The sequence below is a fragment of the Carlito syrichta genome, unplaced genomic scaffold, assembly GCF_000164805.1.
Source record: "Carlito syrichta isolate Samal-C Ts95f unplaced genomic scaffold, Tarsius_syrichta-2.0.1 Scaffold59675, whole genome shotgun sequence".
Lineage (NCBI taxonomy): Eukaryota > Metazoa > Chordata > Mammalia > Primates > Tarsiidae > Carlito > Carlito syrichta.
In genome coordinates this window covers 15,469-37,868 of record NW_007003771.1, presented here as the reverse complement: position 1 = coordinate 37,868, position 22,400 = coordinate 15,469, and the positions used below count along the sequence as shown (strand labels likewise).

Below are 22,400 nucleotides of genomic sequence, written 5' to 3'. Positions count from 1 at the left end.
CGGGTTGTATCGCATCTGCTTCTTACACTAAGTATGATATTTTCAAGTTCTGGCATTATCGTCATGTGCAGTAGTAATTGGTTCTCTTCTCAGTGCTGTGTGGAATTGCACTGTATGAATATGTTATAATTTCTGTATCTGTTTTACCCCAAACTGATCCATTGCTTTGGGACTATTATAAATAATATTGCTGTGAACAACATTCTTGTATGTGTGTCTCTTAGTGCACAGAGATATGTACTCCTGTATGCACATACACATGTGCACACACATACACACACACACTCCTGGGAATGGAGTGGCTAGGTTATAGATTATGCAGTTCTTCAACTTAAGTAGAACCACTGACCTGTTTTTCAAATTGATTGTGCCAATTTATTTCTCCTGCTGGCAGTATCTTACCTTACATCCTTGCCAATATTTGGTATTGTAGGACTTCTACCTTTTATCCATGCTGATAGGCGTGTCTCTGTGAGATCAGAATCTGTTCACATGCTTATTGGCCACTTAGATTTCTTCTTTCAGGAAGTGCTCAAGTCTTTTGCCCATTTAAATATGTAGTTGGGTTTTCTGCCTTTTTCTTAAAGGTTCATAAGAGCCCTTATGTGTTCTGATCCTTTCTCGGTTGTTATGTTACAAGCAGCTCTTCCTCCTTGGTGACCCGACTTTCCTCTCTCTTAGCAGAGCCTTCAGATGAACAGAAGTTTCAAATTTTGGTGTAGATAAAAGTCTTAGTGTTTTTCTTCACGTAAGTGTTTCTTGTGGCCTATTGAAGCAATTTTCCCTCCTCAGAAATCATGAAGATTTGCTTCTTTTTGTCTTCCAGAACTTTTGTTTTTGTGTCTTTTATGTTTGGGTATTGGCTCCCCCAGGAATGCTTGTGTTGATAGTGTGAGGTAGGGATCACGTTTTGAGGTTTTCTGTGTACAAACCCAACTGACCTGGCACTATATCTAGAAAGCCTGTCCTCTTCACCCCTGCTACCCTTATCCTGTATACAGAGTCTGCATCTGGCCTCTCTCTCCTGCTCCCTTGGGCCGTTCAGTGCAGGACCACACGATCTTCATTATTCTAGCATCCGAATTCTTTAACATCTGCCTTTCCTGCCAGAACGTTTGCACCTTCACGAGGGCAGGGACCTGAACCTCCCTTTCCCATGGACTTAACCCCAGTGCCTAGTACAGAGTCTGACTTATCATACTAAATATTTGTTGAGTGAATAAATGAATGAATGAATGAACAGATGAGTAGATGGCAGGTCAAGGGGACTTAGTTAAAATCCAGGCCTGGCCTATTTTTCCTGTGTCTGAATCTTTCTGAGGCCTCCTCCCACGCCTTCCACCAACTCCTTGCCCATTGCGTCTTCCTCCCCCTCCCCCGTATGGCTGTCTCCGAAACAAGGCCTGACTGTGTCCCCTCCTGCTTGCCCCCATGATGCCATCCCCATCGCCCTCAGACTGAAAGCCAGACACCTCTTTGCGTCTGTGCCCTGCCCTCCCCAGCAGGGGCTCCATCCCCCAGTCTGGTCGGGCAAGGAAGGGTCGAGAGTCTCACGGTGGCCACGTGTTTGCGCTGCCTCGTCCCAGGGCACTGTGACTTTCCAGGGCTCGAGGACGCTGATCCCTCAGGTGCAGACTCTGTATTGAGCCTTCGCTGAGAGCAGCTTAGAGGAAGGAGGCGGGAACCAACTGCAGAAGAAGAGGAAGAACTCAGCTGGTACAAGATCCTAAGTGTTAAAAAAAAAATCCCGTATACATACCGTATTCATTTATGGGTTTTGGATGCATTTTTTGTTCTCATTTAACTGAAAACGGCCTTGATTTAAAAAAAAAAAAAAAAAAAGGAGTGAGGGAGAGAGTGAAATTGGCATGCAGCGAGTCCATCTGGTCTAATTACTTCTGGTATTTTGAAAGAAGGAATCTAAACCTGCTGAGACATTAAACTTTGAGAAGTGGCTGGCGGGCCCGTTGCTGGGCATCTGGGCTCGAATCCTGATTCTTGACTTGGAAGTTTGGCCGCCTCCCGGCAGGGCCAGACCTCAAGGCCAGGCAGGGGTGTCAGGATGCCCTGCACCTCTCTGTGGGAGCCAGGAGCCTGGGCGGGATGGAGGTCAGGGGGCAGGCCTCTTCAAATAGCCAGGGCCTTCCAAAGCCTTTCGGGAGTAAACATGTTGGTGTGTGGCTCCCGGCAGGCGGTGGGTTAACCTTGGGTCAGCATCTTGGCTTTCTGTGACATGACTGCAGGGATAGTCCCCCCATAGTGCTGGTCTCAGGATTCAAGGAGGGCATGTGTGTACATTGCCTGGCATAGAGTAGGCATTCACACGCCTGCTGCTCACCGTTCATGGTTGATGCCTGCCCAGAGTTGGGGGTGGAGACCATGAAGGGCTTATATAGGGCCCACAGCTGCGGGCAGAGTGGCTCCAGGGAGGCTTGGGGCAATGCTGGGTGGCCCCTGGGACCAGGCTGGAGGTGGGGTCAGGCGTTAGCCTTTGACGTCCGTCCCCTCCCTTTGCGCACTTAGTAGGCCTGTTAGTGGATGGGGCCGAAACTGGGCAGCCTGGGAACTTTACATCTGTGTGTCAAAGGAGCTCAGGGTCTGCTTGCTGATGTGAGTGTAGTAATAGTAACTGTCCTGGGACCCTGTCCTTTAGCTGCTCAAACCTTAGAACAGTCAGGGAGGCCTTGACTCTTGTCCCCATTTTATAGCTGAGGGGCCTAAGACTCAGGAAGGAAGGTGACTCATGAAAGGTCTCACAAGAATCGAGAAGCCAAGCTGGGCCTAGATGGGGGTCGGCCCCGCCTGGGACTGTGCACAACGAGCTGTTAAAATGCTTCTTTTTTAACTTTAGAAAAATCTTCCAGAGAGAAGGGAGTACAGGGCGTTGTCATGAAGCCCTGGCTTCCTCCCTGCCCGCATGTCTCTCACTTTAGGTCCTGTGTGTGAGTCCAGGATGGCAGGATTTGTGCTGGCCTGGAGACATCCTGACTGCCCTGGCTGTTGCTGGTTGCAGCCACATGTGTCCAGCTTTGTCCATCTCAACTCCTGCCCCGTGGCCATGCTCCCCCCAGCATTCAAGGTAGCCCAGGATCCTGCCCTCGTGTCACAGTCCAACTCTCCAGGAAGCCCCCATAAGGCCAGTTTGGACTGCTGGCTCCTCTGCAATGTCCCAGACCCCTGGTCCTTCCTCTTGGCTCTGTGTGTGGAATGGACACTCAGTGCCAAGCACCTGACCCAGAATCCTCTCTGTTCTTTTTCTGAAAAGAAACATTTTTAATCTTTTGAAAAAACAATTATTTTTTTAGTCTCCAATAATTCTCTCTGAGGTGTTTCACTTGTAATTTTGGACAGCATGCATATGTTTGACGAGATTCTATCTGGGGAGTCCTGGCAGCTGGTTTGGGGGGATGTAGCCAAGTTGTGGGGTGCCCCTCAGAGAGGATTGTGTCTGCTTCAGTCTGTGGGTGCACCCAGCAGGGACCCTTGTCTGTGAGTTCTTTGGTTCAGGGCTTCCTGGACCTCACAGATCCGCCAGCTTGAGGACAGCCTTTGGTACAGATCTGAGACCTCGCTTTCTTTGGTGTAGGATCCTGCCTCCCTCTGGCCAGTGAGCACCTCCTTCCCAGAAGCCCGCTGGGGGTTCGGCTTGTAGGGGGTGGGTCACAATTCCAACTCTCCACACTTACCTGCTGAGGCTTCCTCTCTTCTGGCCTCACTGCCGTTAGGACCCTGTCCCCTGGTTCCAGGGGCTGCCAGTCCCCATGCATCTCGAGCAGTGTTGGTACCATGTTGTCTTGTGTTTCTGGGTGACTTTAGCACTGGCCTGCCTCAGTTTGCTCAGACAGGTGAGGCAGACTTTCCTGCCCCTTTAATACCTGAGAGCCACATTCAGCAAGCTTCCTGTGAGCTGCTACCATATGTAACTGTTCCATTTAATCTGTCTAGCAACAGAGGAAGGCACGATTATTTCTATTCCTACTTTACAGATAAGCCAAGTAAGACTTGAGTTGGTCTAGTGACTGGCCCAAGATCTCAGCCCCAGGAAGAGGCAGCACCAGGTGCCATCCCAGACATGTAGACTTGGTCGGCTCCTGGGGTTGGTCTTGCCTGTCTGGTGAGTGACCTGGCTGGCTGCTCTTTCTGCTCTCCCGTAGGCCCAACCCTCTGGTAGCCCCTGTTGGAGCCCAGAAAGGGCTGGGCTTTGGGCTCCTGGGTTACTGTCCCCTTCCATGACTTGTTCTTCCCGAGTCCTAGGTGCTGCATCTATGAAAGAGGACTCACAAATCTCCCCTCACAGGGCCCCGCAAGTATAAAAGTGAGGTATGTGAAGCTATGGGTCTGGGCATCATGGTGGCCCAAATGGTATTTCCCTCTCCTGCTGTCTCGAGCCCAGATTGAGTCAGAGATTGCCTCTGTCTGCACAGAGGTGGCTGTAAAGCCTGTCGTCTAGGGAAGACTGTGAATCCTGCTCCGAGCCTCCTCAGGAAAATGGGGTTGCCCTGTGATAGTTGCACTGGGGACTTGGGAGCCAGCCAGCACATGCCACCAGTAAGGGGCCCCGGGCAGCTCAGTGGTGTCCACTGTGAGTGGAGCCATTGCTATTCACATCCCTTGCCCATCCTCCCTGGGAGTCTTAGAGTTCTGAGCCCGGCATGCAGTATCAGTTGATGAAAGAAATTTCCTCCAGTGGAGGAAAGAAATTCCTCGCAGTCTCTGGCCCCTTGCTGTGCTGCGTGCACACACACACACACACACACACACACACACACACACACACACAGACATGCACAGACATTCACACATATACACACATGCATACACACACACATTCGTATGCACATATTCACACACATTTGCACATATATTCATACACACTTTCACACACCCTCATACACGTTCACAAGCTCACACATGTGCACACATTTGCACACATGTGCATGCAATCACATACTCATACAGTACACACTCACATACACAGTCACACTCACACACGCACCATTTCTCTTCCGCCCCTTCATCATTTTATGTTCTTTTCACTCGTTCAGATGAGGCTGATTTCCCGTGGCTGTTTTTCTTTAAAGAAGGCCTCTCAACACACATGTGCACTCTCCTACATGAGATTAATGTTTGAAACGAATCATCTGCCTTCTTCCCACTGCAGAGTCCCAGCGAAACAAAAGATGAATGATTCTGCACATCGGAAGGGTGGGGGAAATTAATTAGAAATGACAAAGGACCCCATGCTTCGGTTCCACTTATCTTGCTGCTGACTTGCCATACGCGGTTGCGTGCCCCACCAAGGTGTGTGATTGACGGGCTTCGGGGACAGTGGCTGGCACAGCCCTGCCCCCTCTCGGCTGCCACCAGGCCCACGGTGGGCCAGTGGAGTCGGACCCCTGCTGCCTGTCTCCCCAGCCGCTCCCTCTACCCACCAGCCCTGGAGATACAGAGAAAGGGGCCAGGGCAACTCCCTTTCACCAGGGCTGGGCAGGGGACAGAGGAAGCTCAGCTGGTGGGCTGCCCCCCAGGGGACAGGAACTGCCTGTGGGGTAAGGAGTCAGCACACTGAGGTCTGGTTTTAGTGCAGGCGTGAACTCTCTTGGACGCCACATCTCTGACTTCTCTGAGCCTCAGTTTCCCCTGCTGCAGAATGGGAATGCTACCTCACTGGGATGCTGGGAGTGTCCAGGGAGGGACCTGGGGCCAGTGAAAGGTGCCAACCTCACCAGAGACACTCTTAATATTAGTGGAAAGCCTGGCTCCCTTGGGGAGGGGAAGTACTGGGCAGGAAGGACAATGTTTTGGGGATCAGGGTGGAGAGAGCATTGGCCTGGGGAAGGGGAGTGGCCCTGAGCAGGCTTTCTGGGAGCTCAGGGAAGCTGCACCTGCCCCGTGGCTGGGACATGCCACTTCCCAACTCCAAGCTGTAGCTCTTACCCCCATAGGGTGGAGACCCCAAAGCCGCCCTCAGAATCATCAAGAGAAGGAAGTGAGAAAATAGCCGGTCTTTCCCCCCAAGGGCTTTTGTGATGGTGCTGCCTAGGCAGGCAGCAGAGTACTCAGCACCCCATGCTGGACCCCTATCCTGGGAAATGGGCTGCCTGGGGAGGCAGAAAGGGACCCCAAGGGAGGTGAGCCTTTCTGGGGGCCAGGATGCAGCAGAGGGATGTGAGCTTCCTGGTTCTGGGCTCACCTCTGAGGCCTCATCTGTGCAATGGACACATCATCCCCCAAGGACAGGTTCATGGGAGAGAGAGAGAGTGTGTGATACGCAGCAGATGGCAAGAATTCACATGGCTGTTTTTGTTGCTGATGTGGGTCTTGGGGCTTCATGACTGTCAGGGACTCTGGGGCAGGACTCTTGCCAGGAAGGCACACAGAGATGAGGGCTAATGTATTGTTCTTTCCACCTGTCCGCCAGGTGGAGCACCTGCTGGCTCTTTTCACACTTCATTCATCTATTATTCATTCATTAATGCCCACCTTGAGCAAACCCTCCCTGAAAGCCTGCTTGGGCCCAGCCCTCTATCTGTTGGACAGGAGGGATTCAGGGACTGATCTGACCTGGCTGCCCTGGAGGAACCAGCAAAAGGGCTGTTAGGGTGGGAAGGAGACGCCCGTGCTTGGGGGCAGCAGGTGATCAGGGGGGACTCCTGGAAGAGTTGGTCTTTGAGCCAGGCCTTAATGAATAATGGATCATGGATGTTGAGGGGAGGCTAGGAAGGGCATTTTAGATTTCTGGAACAGCATGAGCAAAAACCTGGAGGTGGGGAAAGGCCAGGCTGTGTTCAGGAGATAGGAAGTAGATTGTCAAGGCTGACATGGGTGATGAACTCCAAGGGGAACCTGATGCAGGATAGTGTGGAGGGCGGGCTGGGGTAGATCCTGTGTGCCAGGCCATGAAGTCTGAGCTTGTCCTGGAGGCAGTGGGGAGCCATGGAAGGCTTTGGAGTAGAGGAGTCGCATGCAGGGAATATGTGAGAGGAGGGGTCCCAGGACTCAGAGGTGCAGGCCTCTTCCTCCCTCTCCAGTCAGGCTCAGAGGGAACCTGGCAGGGCCTGGGACAGGCCTGGAACCTGGCAGGGGACATTGGGGAGCAGGCAGGAAGTTGCCTTTGAAGAGGGGAAGCCTGTGGCCACCCCAGGTGTCCTCTGTGCATTGGCTACCAGGTTGGGCATAGGATGCAGGAGCCTGAAGCCCTGGTCCATGCCCCTCTTGCTTCCTGTGTGTCCTCAGACTCACAGCTTGACTTCTCTGTGCTTCTATTCCCTTTCTCTAAATGGGCATCTCCCAACAGTTTTGTCTTGAGGACTCACCAAGCCATTAATGCCGTGATTGCTGGTAGAGGGGGTTTGTTGAGGGGGCGAGTCGTGAACTCCTGATCATATTTTCATCATTCCAGGATGGAACAAAGAGTGTGGACCCTGGAACCAGTGCTCTGGGTTTGAACCCTAGCTGTGTCACTTGGATACTTCTCTGCACCTCAGTTTCTGCATCTCTAAAATGGGGTAGCAATGGCAGCTACCTCTGAGGACTGGGTGTAAGGACTGGGTTTGACTATTCCTGGAGAGGCCTTTGGAGTTGTGTCTGTGTGGGTGTCCCCTTGGTGTCCCATTGAGGGAGGCCTCCTGCCCTCTGCTCTGGGACATCGAGCCCTGGACTGGGTGTAACCACTGGGCTCAGCCCCACCCGGGGCACCCCAGGCCTCCTCTGCCCCCAGTCCCCGGGCCCCCAGGAAATGGGGTGCAGCCATAGGTGGCTGGGCGCCAGGCTAACTCAGTGATCTCTGAGTACACCTGCCTGCCTGGCGGCTGCACATCTTACCCGGCGAGGCAGGAAACACGGGCAGGGCAGGCTCTGCTTCTGCCGTTTTCTTTAGACAAATGTCTCCTCCCTTCCCTGTTTGCCGTTAAGGAACCCGGAATTCACGCTTCAGGGGGAAACTGTTTAATGATCGGCCACGCGGAGGTCATTTATATTGGCTAAGCGGGCTTAATTAGACTGGATTCGAAGGTTACCATAAGCGTACCAGAAAGCTGTTAAGGGGTTAACCTCTGAGAGATTACATTGTATTCAGCGCTCTGTTAAAGTTTGAATTAATTTTTCCCATGGGTTTGTTCACATTCTAATTTTCAACTAAATGAGACATCTGTTTCAGAAAAGGAAAATTTGCTTTGGTTGTCATGGCAACTATCATTCTGTAAGAAAATTATTCCAATGGTTACTTTAGAACAGAAAGACAGAGATTCAGGACATCAAGCCACCTCCCATTGCTTAGTCGGAATTCTGATTCATCCGGCCTCCTTGGGGGCTGTGACAGCCCCTGGACGGTGGGGCAGTCGTTGGATGGGGCAGACGTCACGGCTTTCGGCCCTCAGGGAGGCAACGCTGGATCCAGGCACTGGGTTGCGTTGGAAACCGGTACCGTGGCTCTTGGGGCACCCCAGCTCTGCGTCTCAGGCATGTGTGGGTCTCAGACCACGATGGCAGCGAGAGTAGTGAGGGGCGAGCTGGATGGGGGCTACTTGGGGCCCCAAGCGCTTGTCTGCGCTGTCCGCTGAGACACAGGTGCCCCACGGGGAGGGAGACGGCTGGTCAATGATGAATCCCATAGGCAGGTCTCGCTGGACATGGAGAGGGCCATCTTGTCACCACACTCCACAAGCTGGGAGAATCCAGAGCACTCTTCATCCGAGGAGGGACCTCTCCTTTGTCCCCTTGGCCCATTGCTGAACCTGACTGTTCTTTCCCATAAATATTACTCAGGAGGGGCTGAGGGCTGTCCAGGCCCCATGGGCCACTCAAAAGCCTCTGGGGAGTGAAGTTACCTTGAAGAGTTGGCTCAGGCTCCCACCTGCCCACCCTGCTGCTCCTGCTGGCCTTTGAGGAACCCCCCCCCCCCAGCTGAGGACGGTTCTCCTTGGCCAGTAGACTGTCCTGGGAGATGTCCTCTTTTGGATGATTCTGGGCATGATTTGACTTTTCTTGCTCCCACAAAATTCTAATAAAAGCTAGAACCTCACCTCTTCCCATTGATGGAGTTCCTGGGTATTTATTTATTTATTATTTTTTTGAGTTGGAGTCTCACTCTGTCGCCCAGACTGGAGTGCAGTGGCCACTCCCGGCCACCGCAGCCTCGCCTGCTGGGCTCCGGCGATCCTTCCGCCTCAGCCTTCCGAGTAGCTGGAATTACAGGCGCGCGCTACCACATCCGGCTGATTTTTTAAAATGTATTTATTGTAGAGATGAGGTCTCGCTGCCCAGGTGGGTCTCGAACCCGCGGGCTCAGGCAATCCACTCACCTCAGCCTCCCGAAGGCGCGGGATTACAGGCTGAGCCGCCGAGCCCGGCGTTCCTGGGTATTTAGAAGGCGTTTGCGCCGTGGTGGTACAATCTGCTCCTCTTCTCCTCCCTCCTCCCTCCCCGGGTCGGGCGCTGGGGTGGAAGAGAGAGAAAGGACCCTCCTTGCTGTTATGGGGTGAGGTCTGGGGACAAAGGCATCATTATCCCATTCTTACACAGAAGGAAGCTGAGGCTGGGAGAGGTGAAGTGAGAAGCCTTGGGGTAGAACCAGGATGTCTGATCGTGTGCTCCCCACCCATTACAGGGAATAAACTCTCCAGCTCTCTGGGACTTAATGCTCTGATGTCAGCTGCCCCCATCCTCCCAGATTCTGCAGGCAGGACTGGCCCTCCTAGGCATTTGGGAATGTTCTTATGACCCCACAGATGGGTGGGTGGGTGGGAGTGAGATGGGGAAGAAAAAGGAGGTAGGAGGCGATAGGGGCAGTTCCAAAACAGCTTCCCTGTTGAGACCTGGTTCTTTACCCAGCTCTGCCTGGGACCCTCTGTGTGACCCCAGGGAGTAGGGTGACCTCTCTGGGCATTGTGGGAATGGGGTGAATTCTAGCTCCTTAAGATTTGAGGTCATTGGCTGGGCTCGGTGGCTCAGTCTGTAATCCCAGCGCTTTGGGAGGCCAAGGTGAGTGGATTGCCTGAGCCCGTGGGTTCAAGACCCACCCAGGCAACTTGGCGAGACCTGTCTCTACAATAAATCAAAAATTAGCTGGGTGTGGTAGCATGTGCCTATAGTTCCCGCTACTTGGAAGGCTGAGGTGGATGGATCACCGGAGCCCAGTGGGTTGAGGCTGCGGTGGCCGGAAGCATGCCACTCCCTTCCAGTCTGGGCGATGGAGTGGGACTCTGACTCAAAAAAAAAAAAGAAAAAGAAAAAGAAAAAAAGATTTCAGGTCATGTGTTTCCAAGAAGGGAGGAAACTGTCACCCCCAGAGGAAGGCTCTTTAGTGCTGGATGAGGAGAAGGCAGGACAGGTACAGGCACTACCCGGGTGGCTCCTGGAGGTCTGCAGGGTCTCTGATATATTCTGAGTGTCTCTCAAAAAACCACCCCCCGCCATGGCTCCTGGGAACTAACAGACGTGTTCTCTCCATACTGATGAGTCTCCAGCCCATCTTGTAAGTATTTGATTCGACTTTTGGAAAATGGAGGCTGTGTTTGGAAGGCAGTGCCAGAAATATGTTGCTGCTTTTTCTGTCGGCTGATGGGGCTGGGGGCTCCAGAGGGACCACGACTGGCCTCGAGGCTACTGTGTCCTTCCTGGCAGCACTCCACCCCACCTGCCCCACCTACCTGGCTCAGCCATGAGCTCGGAAGGTTAGAGCTGGAGTAGCCTCAGGGAGCCACTGGGTGAGAGGCTGTCAGCCAGGTCCTCCACCAAGAACCGTGGTAGGAAAGCACTTGACATTGCGCCCCAGTGTACACAGATGTGGGTGTCTATTTAAATAGAAATATGTTTAACTGGAGGATCCCTTTGCTACCCCGAAGGGCTCTGATGTTTCCTATTCTTGTGGCTCAGCCTGTAATCCCGCGCCTTTGGGGGAGGCTGAGGTGAGTGGATTGCCTGAGCCCGCGGGTTCGAGACCTGCCTGGGCAGCGAGACCTCAACTCTACAATAAATCAAAAACTCAGCCGGGCGTGGTAGCGCATGCCTGTAATTTCAGCTACTCGGAAGGCTGAGGCAGAAGGATCGCCGGAGCCCAGCAGGTCGAGGCTGCGGTGGCCGGGAGCGGCCACTGCACTCCAGTCTGGGCGACAGAGCGAGACTCCATCTCAAAAAAAAACAAAAACCAAAAAACAAAACTGTTGCCACCCATCAAAATGTAGTTTGAAAGATCCCGCCCTAGGCCAAAGGTTTTTCAGCCAGGCCCTATGGATGGGCCTCAGCAGGGGTCCGGGATAATCATGGTGATGGTGGTGGTGATAGTGATGGAGGTGATGCTGGTGATGGGGAGGGTGGTGGTGATGACAGGAATGGTGCAGGTGCTAGGGATGATGATGATGATGAAGGTGATGGGGATGGTAGCGGTGACAGTAGTGATGGAGGGTGGTGAGGCCGGTGATGGTGGTGGTGACAGTGGTGATGGAGAGGATGGTGGTTAGGGTGGCAGTTATGATAGGGATGGTGTAGACGATGGAGGTGATGGGATGATGTTGGTGGTGGTGGTGGTGGTGGTAATGGAGGTGATGAGATGCTGGTGGCGATGATGATAGGGATGATACAGGTGATGAAGGTGATGGGATGGTGATGATGGGACGGTAGTGGTGACTGGTGATGGAGATGGTGGTGGTGATGACAGGAATGGGGTGGGCGATGGAGGTGGTGGGGTGATGGTAGGGATGGTCGTGGTGACAGTGGTGACGAGGGTGGGGGTGGTGATGACAGGGATGGTGTGGGTGATGGAGGTGATAGAATAATGATGGCAACTGCAGCACACTGAGTGCTTACTGTGAACCAGGCACTGTTTTAAGCACTTTATGTGACTTAACGGATTTAATCCTCTCAAAAACCCTGTTGAGGCAGGTGGTTTTGTAACCATCACTTTATAGACATGTGACTTGAGGCGTAGAGACAAGTTCTTTGCTCATAGTCATAAAGGCAGTAAGAGGTGGACCATTCTAACCCAGGGCTGACCCCAAGATTCCCTTGAAGTTGGGTGTAAAATCCTGTGTGTTTGTGTGTGAGGGTGTGTGTGGTGTATTTTTGCAAGGAGAACCCTTCACTTTCTGCAGTATGTGCAAGGTCAGGCCTGTGTGGAGATTCTGAGGGAGGAGGTGCCCCTGACGGAATCACCTCTTGTCCCTGGTGCCGCTTCCCAGCCCTGACCACTTGTTCTCCTCGTTTGGTGGGTACTTCCTGTGGGTGGATATCCCTCAGGAGGACCCACAGCCGGGGGTGCAGGCAGCCACTCTGTGCCCTGTCCCTCATTGTTTCTCCTCTCACAGGCCTAGAGGGCCGATCCCTAGGGCCAGGGAGGAAGTGAGGGCCAGACTTCTTCCCCACCTGTGCAAGGGATTCTTCTGGAGCCCACTCACAGCTGGGTGTGGGAGACCTCCTCACCTTCTCTTATAAGAACCAGGTTGGAGCCACAGCCCTCTTCTCCAAGGTCAAGAGCTTAGGCTGGTAGGGGACTGGGGAGATGGTGATCTGGTGTGTTCTACCTGCTCTAAGTAAGTGCTCCTGGGGTGTAGTGTGGGGTTGGTGACCTTGATGTTGGGTGTAAAACCCTGTGTGTATGTGTGTGATGTGTCCTCAGTGTCTTCTTTTGAATGAGAGGGGAAGGTCAGTTTCTGCTTTGCAGTTTTGGCTGCAATCTCAAGGTGACAGGTCAAATCCTATTCAACATCCTGTGGACTCATCAATTCAGTGTCAGTTCGGTCCTCTTCACTCACCATCATTCATTAAGCATTTATTTGCTCCTCTCCTAGGCTAGTGTCTGAAACAATGAAAGAACCTTTAACCCCAAGTGACCAGTGTGGTCACCCATCCACCTCCGTTGTAAGCCTGTGTCCCATGAGATGGCACTGCAGGATCAAAGACCAGAAGGAGAGAGCATCAGATCTGGGTCTGAAGATGACGTCACTGATTCACCGTGTAACCCTGGGCACCTCCCTTCCCCTCACCAAACCTCAGTCTTCCAGTCTAGAACCTGCAGGGTGGGATGAAGGGTTTTTAAACAGCGTTCCATAGACTTCCTGGGGCCCCAAGGAGGTGCATTGGGTGGCTGCCAACAGGGTGGAGCCACTGAGTGAACAGCCAGGAATCCCAGCTGTCCCATGGAGTAGCACATGGGCCAGGGGAGGGATTTAAGTGGCAGTTATGGGCATATGAGAGGCTGTGAGGGCAAAGCCCACCCCCATCCCAAACCAACTTGTGCATTGTGAGTTGGCAGAAGAGTAAGGGAGACACCATGCCTGGGGCCAGCACACCGGAGCCAAATCCTTTGTCATCTTGCCTCTCTAAGCTTCGGGCTCCTGATCTGTAAAATGGAAAGACTAGTCCTTACTTCAGAGGGCTCTTGGTAACAATGAACTGATCCCAAACCCCAATGTGCTTATTTGGGGTGGGGCAAAAATGTAGGTGCACAGAAAATGCTGGTGACTTTTATTTTCTAGTTCCTGGTCCTCAGTGTCTTCATCCATGAAACAGAGTGAAGGAGACCTGTCTGGCCAACTTTGCTGCAGGGGTAGAGGTCCCTGCAGCAGCATTGGGATGTGATGATGGTGATGGTGATTGTGTTAGTGTGTAGGGCTCTGTCACTAATTAGCCCAAACTGACTGGCTTAAAACAACAGGAATTTATTATTTCATGGTTCTGGAGGCCAGGAGTCTGGAAAGTTCTCAGCAAGGCTGGTTTCTGTTTGGAGAAAATCTGCCTGTGCATCCTTCCCAGCTTCTGATGGTTGAAGCTGTCCTTGCCATTCCTTGGCTTGTAGAAGCATCATTTCAGTGCCTACCTGCATTGTCACCTGGTGTCCGTCCCTCTGCCTGTGTCTCTGGTTCTTACATAGCCCTCTCTTATAAGGACACCAGGCGTTGGATGTAGGGTCTGCACTAATCCAGTGTGACCTTGTCTTAACTTGATTCCATCTACAAAGAACCTCTTTCTAGATAAGGTCATGCCCTAGGGGTTAGTAACACATTTTTTGGGGAACACAAATGATCCACAGCAGTGATGATGGTAATGGTGATTGTCTCAGTCTGTTCAGGCTGCTACAGCAAATACCATAGACTGGGTGGCTTATACACAACAGACATTTGCCTCCCACAATCTGGAAGCTGGAAGTCCAAGATCAAGGTGTGGGCAGATCTGGTGTCTAGTAAAGACCCACTTCTGTATTCATAGATGGCATTCTCTTGCCGTGTCCTTACATGGTAGAAGGAGTGAGGGTCACCCTCATGTTTCTTCTTATAGGAACACTGACCCCATTCATGAGTGCTCCACCCTCATGACCTAATCACCTCGCAGAGACCCTGCCTCCTAATACTGTCTCCTTGAAGATTAGCTTTCAAAATAAGAATTTTAGGGGTACACAAACATTCAGGTCATAACAGTGGTGGTGGCCATGGCGTAGGTGATGATGATGGTGACTTTGTCAACTCTAAAGGATGGTGTTTTTGTGGGATTATATAATGACTTAATTTTTTTTTCTTCTTTGAATTGGAGTCTCACTCTGTTGCCCAGGCTGCAGTGCAGTGGCATGCTCATGGCCACCACAGCCTTGACCTATTGGGCTCCGGCAATTCTTCTGCTTCAGCTTTCCAAGTAGCTGGAACTATAAGTGTGCGCTACCATGCTCGGCTAATTTTTTGATTTATTGTAGAGGTGAGGTCTCGCCAAGTTACCCTGGACTCTAGCCTTGGCCTTCCAAACTGTTGGGATTACAGGCTTGAGCCACCATGCCTGGCCATAATGACTTAGTTCTAAGGGATGATTCTGAAACTTCAGTCAGAATGTTCTTGTTGTAAATGACTGAAAACCCAATTCAAATGGCTTTATATTGGCCTGCATAACCGAGCTATGGTAGCTATCTGGTTCAGTTGGTCCAGCTGTCCCTTGGGATAGCTTGCAGCTCCCAAGGCTAGAAGCTCACTGGTTTCTACACAGAGACCATGGCACCCTCTTTTCTCATCACTGGAAGAGTCTGCGTTTCCCTCCCATTGGAAGAATCTAGGTCACGTGCTCACCATGGAATGAATTCAGGGGAAAAACTTGCATCAAAGGGTCTAGGTCTGAGCTGGTAACAGTTTGGGATTATGTTAATGGCCTGGGTCCATTTGCTCCCTGGCCCCTCCCTCCTCCTCACTCAGCCCTACCTGGACTCCCTGGTCTGGAACTTCAGGTGGGAGCAGGAAGTGAGTGTTCCCCACCTGGGATCCACTCCCTCTTGATTGGGTTCTACCACCCCACCTGGTGGGGGGAGGGAGGGGCATTTTCCCAGGGGTGAGGGCAGTGGGGAATGTTCTTCTCTATGGATTTCCTTAGGAAGGCTTGGAGCAAGAAAGGTCTTTGGAAGAAACTGATGTATATATATCTGCTTTCTATTTTGTTATGTAAGTGATACCTATTTATCATAGAAAATAGAAACTGCAGGTAAGTGACAGGAAGCAGGACAGATAATTGCCTGGTGACCCCACGGCTCGCCAGCTGTTCAGCGTTCTGGTCCAAGTCCCCACCATCCCTGGATTTGGGTTTCCAGGCAGAGAGCTGGTCCTGATGGCCACCTGACCCCGTGGTGGGCCCCCCTCCCTGCGATGGCCTCCCATTCTCACAGGAGGTCCTCAACCACCTGCTCTTCTCCCATAGGCAGCCCTGGTTTTACGGCTGGGGCTTTAACCTCCCACGAGGCCAAGCCCTGCTGGAGAAGTGGAATCTCATTCCCGAAGGCGTAGACATCCTGATAACCCATGGACCGCCGCTGGGTAAGAGTCTGCCGGCCCGGCGCCCCAGCTCGCCTGCCTGGGCTGGGGTGTGGGACTCATGGGCGGGGAGCTGGCTGACTGACTGGGCCTGTCAAGAGGAGTCCAGGACGGGCTCTGGTCTGAGTCCACTTGCTGGGGCATTGGGGACTGGTTACCCCATTGTCCTCCTTACTTTCTGGGCACCTACTGTGTGCTGGACCTCGACTTGTTACCTCATGGGCTCCCGACAGCAGTGCGGGAGGGCAGCATCACCCACCCATTTTGCACATGACGACTTGGAGCTCAGGCCCTTGACTCTGCAGACCTGATCCTGGGGGGTGAATACACCAGGGCCCCTGCTACAGGGCGTCGCCTGGACAGCACACCCCAAAACCAGAAGCCCAGAGGCCCTCCTGCCTCTCCCTTAAGCCATCGCAGTGGTCCCTGGGGCCTGAGGAGTCCACCTCCCAGCATCTCTCCTCTCCATCCCTGTCTTTCCACCCTGGTCTAAGTTGAGGTTGTCACTCACCTGCAAACTACTTCCTTCCCCACCCTCGCCCCCCATTGTTTGATCTGGGGCTTCTCCCATTCTCCCCTCTCGTGTCCTCACATCCACATCTTGTCCATCAGCATGTCCATCCTACCCCAACTGTCCTCTAGCTCCTTGCCCTCAGTCCTGTCTTGCCCCTTCCAGCCCACTCTCCTCACGTCCGTAGGGGGACGGTCTCTGTGTCCTCACGTGTACCACTCCATCTTTCTATAGCTCTGTGGCTCCCTCAGTCCTTAGCATTAAGTTCCCATTCCTGGAAGTCTAGCCCAGACCAGCCTCTTGCTCTCACCAAGGTCTCCAGGAACCCGCCATCACTCGCTCAGTACTTAGGACTGCACCTGTGCGGAGCAGCACTGGACCAGGGATCAACCCTGTTCAGTGCTTGCCTGGAGGGGCTCGCAGGCTTCAGGAGAGAGGGTTTGGGAATGGCCAAGTTTAGTGGGACATATTCAGGGATGAGGGAGGCTTGGGGAATCAGAGGGAGAGGTGACTGCCGTCAGAGGAGGCCTGGGAAGCTTCCAGAGGGGATGACACCAGAATTGGGTCTAGGGGAGGCAGGGAAGGAGAAGGGCAGGGCGTCCCAGGCAGGAGGCCGTGGGATAGGCTGTAGGGGGAGGCCCAGCACAGCTTACATGCTTGCTGTTCAGGAAGAAGCTCCTGACACCCACTGCACCCTTCCCACCCAGCCAGTGTCCCCGGGCACCACCCCCCCCATAAAGTCCAGGAAAGGGAGGCTCTGCTAGCCCCATCTTCAAGGTGGCGAGGCCTGAGGCTCAGGCTGAGGCCCAGGGCTCGGCGGAGGTTCACGTAGCCCAGTGAGTTGAAGCCAGACTGGAAGCCTCCTGAGCACGGCGACTCGTTCCCGTCAGCATTTGGTGTTGGCGGCCAGACTGTGAGCACCAGCGGGACCCAGCCTCCACTCCAGCACACACACAGGGAATTGAGAAGGGGCCCAGTCTCCCGTGTGGTGGCCTCCCAGTATCCAGCCCAGCACCTCTAATTGTTGGGTGAAACAGAGGCACAGAGAGGTTAAGTGACTTGTCTAAGGTCATACAACCAGTAGGCAGCAGAGCCTGGGATTTAAACCCAGTGTCTGCCCCAAGCCTATGCCCTACCCGTTCCCCACCTTTCTCTTCTGCTTTCCCCTCCTCTTCCTCCTCCCTCATTTCTCTGTCTCTATTTCTGTCTATGTCTGTCTGTCCTCTTTAAGTCAATTGCAGCCTGCCTGGTTCTTTTGAGTCGAAGCTCCCCCTTTCCCCTTCCTGGCAGTTGCAGAAACCTGTTTTGCCCACCCAAACAGAGAGGGGCCGACACGAACCCTAATTGTTCGCTTGGAGTCATCAATTATTCTTCGTTTGTGTAGCCATGTGCAGATAATAGGCGGCCGCCATCTGGGCGGCTCTGGGAGGCGGTGGTGGGAACGATACAGACGTGGCCACGTGAACGTGGTTGCACTGACGGGGGGATTCGTGCTCAGGATTCTGTGGTGTTTAGAAAGTTTCCCACATGCAGATCTTGCTCCTGAGCTGTGTGTTGTGGTGGTGGGGGGGAGGGCAGGCCCACCCAGCACTCTCCTGCCTCAGTTTACTTCTCTCTGTGTGAGTGGCTACCAACCTCATGGCCACTTTGGTGTGAATGATCTGGGGATGCTAGCAGTTTCCGAGCACCCCACCCCAGGTGCCTGGCCCCCGACAGGTTCTTCCAGGGAGGCTCTCTGAGCAGCCCTCCAGAGAAGGGCAAGGCTGCAGGCCCTGGGTGGTTCCCATCCTGGAGCCTGAGGCTGGGCAGGGTTTCGGAGAGCTTGCTCTAGGAGAGTCTCGCCAGGCCTGAGCCCAGGAGCCACGTGTCTCTTGAGGCAGCAGGAGCCTCTGCCTGAGGGTGAGGGGCTGCATGGACCCTGTCACAGCCCTCCTCTTGTCTCCCCTGCACAGGCTTCCTGGACTGGGTCCCCAAGAAGATGCAGCGGGTGGGCTGCGTGGAGCTGCTGAACACAGTGCAGAGGCGTGTCCAGCCGCGGCTTCACGTCTTCGGCCACATCCACGAAGGTCAGTGCGTGGTGGGGGTGGGGACCTCAGCCGGGGTTCCAAATTGACCCTTCAGAGGGCCCTCTCCTCCCTTTGGCCAGAAGGGAAATAGCCATTTCTTTTTTTTTTGAGTTGGAGTCTCACTTTGTCGCCCAGGCCAGAGTGCAGTGGCACACTCCTGGCCATCGCAGCCTTGACCTGCTGGACTCAGGCGATCCTTCTGCCTCAGGCTTCCGAGTAGCTGGAACTACAGGCATGCACTACCACATAATTTTTTTAAAAAATTTATTGTAGAGATGAGGTCTCGCCATGTTGCCCAAGCTGGTCTTGAACTCCTGGGCTTAGGCAATCCTCTCACCTCGGCCTCCCAGAGTACTGAAATTACAGACTTGACCCACCATGCCTGGCTAGAAATAACCATTTCAGCGTTTCATTTTGTAAATGCCATATACACACATTGGCTACCAAGGAGCTATTGCTGAAATGTTTAGTAGTAGGAAGATGAGTATGGAATTTCATGAACTTAGGGGGTAAATTTTGGTTCCTTGGAGCCCTGTGACTCTGCCGAGCCTCTAGTCTGGGACATTTTCAGGAGAGGACATTTGGAACATGACATGAAGAGATTAGATTTGGTGGATACACTATGAATTCCTTAATGCTGGTGATCCGGACTTGTTGTTTGTATCCCCAGGGCCTGGAATATAGTAGGTGCTTAATACATGTAGAGGGACTGCCTGTGATAGTGAGGGTGACATTGGCTCCAGTTCTGACCACCCACGCTGCCATACCCTAGCCTGTTGCTGCTTGCAGGCTTTCCCTATTAGACCTCAGGCATCCTCACTGGAGCCTGATTTCACCAGTTTGGCACAGACCCCTCTTTTTGCTCCTTTTGAACATTTATCCATCTGCCCAAGGCCTCCCTGTCACATCCCCTCCAGGAAGCATATTGGCTGCTGTGGGGTGGGAGGACTTACATGGTTTCCCCAGAGGCATCTCCCTGCCTTTTGAACGTCTGTGGCTGGGCCGGGGCCCGTGGGCCTCCGGTCCACATCAGATCATTCTCCAGCTCAGAAGCAAACAAGCCTCAAACCATTCCCTGAGGACCTCTGCAGCTCACCGGCAAGGAGCAGGAGTGATCAGACCTCTCCTGGCCCTGGAGGTACTCCTAGACTTCTGGGCAGGAGATGAGTAATCAGAGGCAGAATCTGAGAGGTCGTGGGAGAGATGGACAGCTCATGTGCTGTAAGATAATAATAACGGTTGTCATTTTCTGTGGTCCCCCTGTGGGCATGCAGCTTCATCAGATCCAAGGTCGTCTGTGACCCAAACCATGCCCCTGCACAATTGTACAGGCAAAATGTGACTCCAAATATGGAGGGTGGCCCTCCAAAGAATAGGAGCCTGATAACTACTTCCTACCTCCCCTGCAAAGGGGAGGGGAATGTCCCTTCTAGCGTAGAGGTCACCTGGATTGAAGGATGACGGGATTCTAAGAAGTAGAGATGGTTGGACAGTGACAGCGATATTGGTGGTGGTGATACAGCTATGAGGGTGAAGATGATGACAACGGTATTGATGGGGACGACAGTGATGACATCAGCGATGAGGGTGATGGTGGTGGTGGTGGTGGTGGTGACGAAAGTAGTGATGATGATGATGACAAGGGTAGCGACAAGGGCTTCTAACAGGCAGAGGTGGTCGGAAGAGGTGATGACAATGATGGTGACACGGTGGCGGCGGTGGTGGTGGTGATCATGGTGATGATTATGCTATGATCATGATAAGGGTGGTGATGGAGATGATGAGGACGGGGGGGATGGGGAGGATGATGTTGATGTTGACGGCGATGACGGTGGTGATAGTCATGATATGGTGATGATGGTGAGGATGATGGTGGAGACGATGTCGTTGACGACGACCCACTGAGGGCTTCTCCCACGCCAGGCACTGGGCTAAGCACTGAACATGGACGATTGTCTCATTGAATCCTCACTGCATGCTTGGAAGTGGCACCCCTCGCCATCACCACCGTTTTACAGAGGGTTTCAGTAGCTTGCTCCAGACACATCCAGCCTATTGTGGCCAAGCACCCTCTGACGACCATAGACCCTCCAGACTACTTCTCACCACCACACCCACCCACTCGTCCTCGCTGCACCACATCCTGGCCTGACAGGCGTGTGCTTACTTTCCAGGGTACGGCGTCATGGCAGATGGGACGACCACCTATGTGAATGCATCCGTGTGCACTGTGAACTACCAGCCCGTGAACCCACCCATAGTCATCGACCTCCCCACGCCCCGGAACTCCTGACTGCTCCCTGCTGTCCCAGCCCTGCCCACCCGCCAGGTGCTCAGCTCCATATGCCTGGCCCAACCTCCTTTCCTTCCACGCAGGATGACCCAAATGACCCGTCTGGCCGCCGGGACTGGCCCAGCAGATGGGTTGAGGCCTTGGGACGATTCTTCAGCCTTTTGTCATCTGGAGTCGGGACCCTGTGTGTCCCCATCAAGGGTTCTGTGCTCATTTGTTTTTCTGCGTGTACATCCCGTGTGTACCTCATCAAAGGACCTAATAAGCTCACGGCTCCTTCTTGCTTGGGGAGTGACTGAATCGTCATCCTTCTCAGTTAGACACCCTCCTGGCCTGGGAAGCCACTGGTCTTGGATAGGTCTGGAAGTTCTTGCACAAAATCTCCCTCTGATCGAGAGTTTGTGTGGCTGCAAGCCCAGGGCTGGGAGCAGGTGGGAGGTTTTGTAGGCTGGGCTCAGACAGCCCTTGCTGTCCTCCCAGGCCAGAGAGGAGACAGGCCTGCTCCAGGCGGAGGCCTTCTGAGGGAATGTTTAGTGACATCTCAGGAATTCAGACAGCACCTGGCTGGGCCCACAGCAGTTTTCCTGGTATTGTTCCCCTCTTTTCTTCCCATGGGTATTTCTGCTGACTTGAACAATGGTCCTAGCATCCCAGGCTTTCACTCGGGGCCTGGATTGTGGGAGTTGGTTCTACAGAATGAGCCATTCGAGTGCTCAAGACCAGCAGGAGGGCTGCTAGTCATGGTGGGCTAACCCTTGGTCCCACAGAGACTGTGATGCTCTTCAGAACTCAACATCCTGGAGGGTCTGCAGACTGAGGCTGCGGCAGCCCTGTGGGCGCCCATGTCTTTGTACGTATGCATACATGCACACGCACCCCTCTTCTTTTTTAAGAGACAGGGTCTCACTCTGTCCCCCAGACTGGCGTGAAGTGGCATGGTCATAGCTTGCTGCAGCCTTGAACTCCTGGGCTCAAATGATCCTCCTGCCTCAGCTTCCTGAGTAGCTGGGACTATAGGCAAGCACCACCATGCCTGATTTTTTTTCACTTTTTTGGTAGAAATGGGGTCTTACTATGTTGGCTAGGCTGAAACTCCTCTTAATTTAATGAAGTGGGTTCTATGTTTCTCATTACTGCCCTGCAGTAGAGTTCTGTTCCTTGGTGCAATTTCCCTTGCACCGTTCAGGTTCTGTCCGGCATGCTCACACTGAGGGAGCCTAAGGGGTTCAAAATCCTGTTGCCCTAGTTCCAGCCGGCCCTGTTAACAGGAGGGTGGTACAGGTGTGGGCCCTGGACAGCTTCTTTTCCTCCTTTGAGTGAGGATTGGTGGTGGGTTAGTGGTGGGCTTAGTCTCTGAGGGGGAGGAACCAGCAGGGCCTGGGGGAAGCAGTGAGGCGGGGTCGGGCAAGTAAGCGCAGCACCAGGTTCTGTCTTTATTTAAAATTTCGTTCATCATGGATTTTTCTGGCATTCATTTTGATTTTGAACAAACAGTGTGTGAGGGTAGTATTATTTGTCCTGATTAGTGATTCTTTTTGCATCCCCTTTAAATCATGCATCTGAACTGGGGGGGAGCTCACTCCCTCACCCTGGTCCCAGCTCTGGGAACCAACCTACAGTGATCCCTTTTGCAAATGTAATCTCGTTTCATCCACAGATGCTCCTTCAAGGTAGGTATGTTGTCCCCCATTTCAGAGATGAGACAGTTGAGGCCAAAGCAGGAAGGTACCTTGTCTGGGGGCGCACAGCACAAA

The 22,400-nt window shown here is 53.1% G+C and overlaps 1 protein-coding gene across 2 annotated transcripts in view; it reads left to right on the top strand.

Annotated features, from left to right (window-relative positions):
* Window positions 1-21,574, top strand: part of MPPED1 (metallophosphoesterase domain containing 1) — an 80,372-nt gene extending 58,798 nt beyond the window's left edge. For both annotated transcript variants that reach the window (XM_008050252.2, XM_021708390.1), the window contains exons 5-7: window positions 15,664-15,779; window positions 18,240-18,353; window positions 20,528-21,574. In XM_008050252.2, coding sequence (XP_008048443.1) covers window positions 15,664-15,779; window positions 18,240-18,353; window positions 20,528-20,646 — 349 coding nt within the window. In that variant the 3' untranslated portion in view covers window positions 20,647-21,574. The remainder of the gene's footprint in view (window positions 1-15,663; window positions 15,780-18,239; window positions 18,354-20,527) is intronic.
* Window positions 21,575-22,400: the final 826 nt, after the last annotated feature.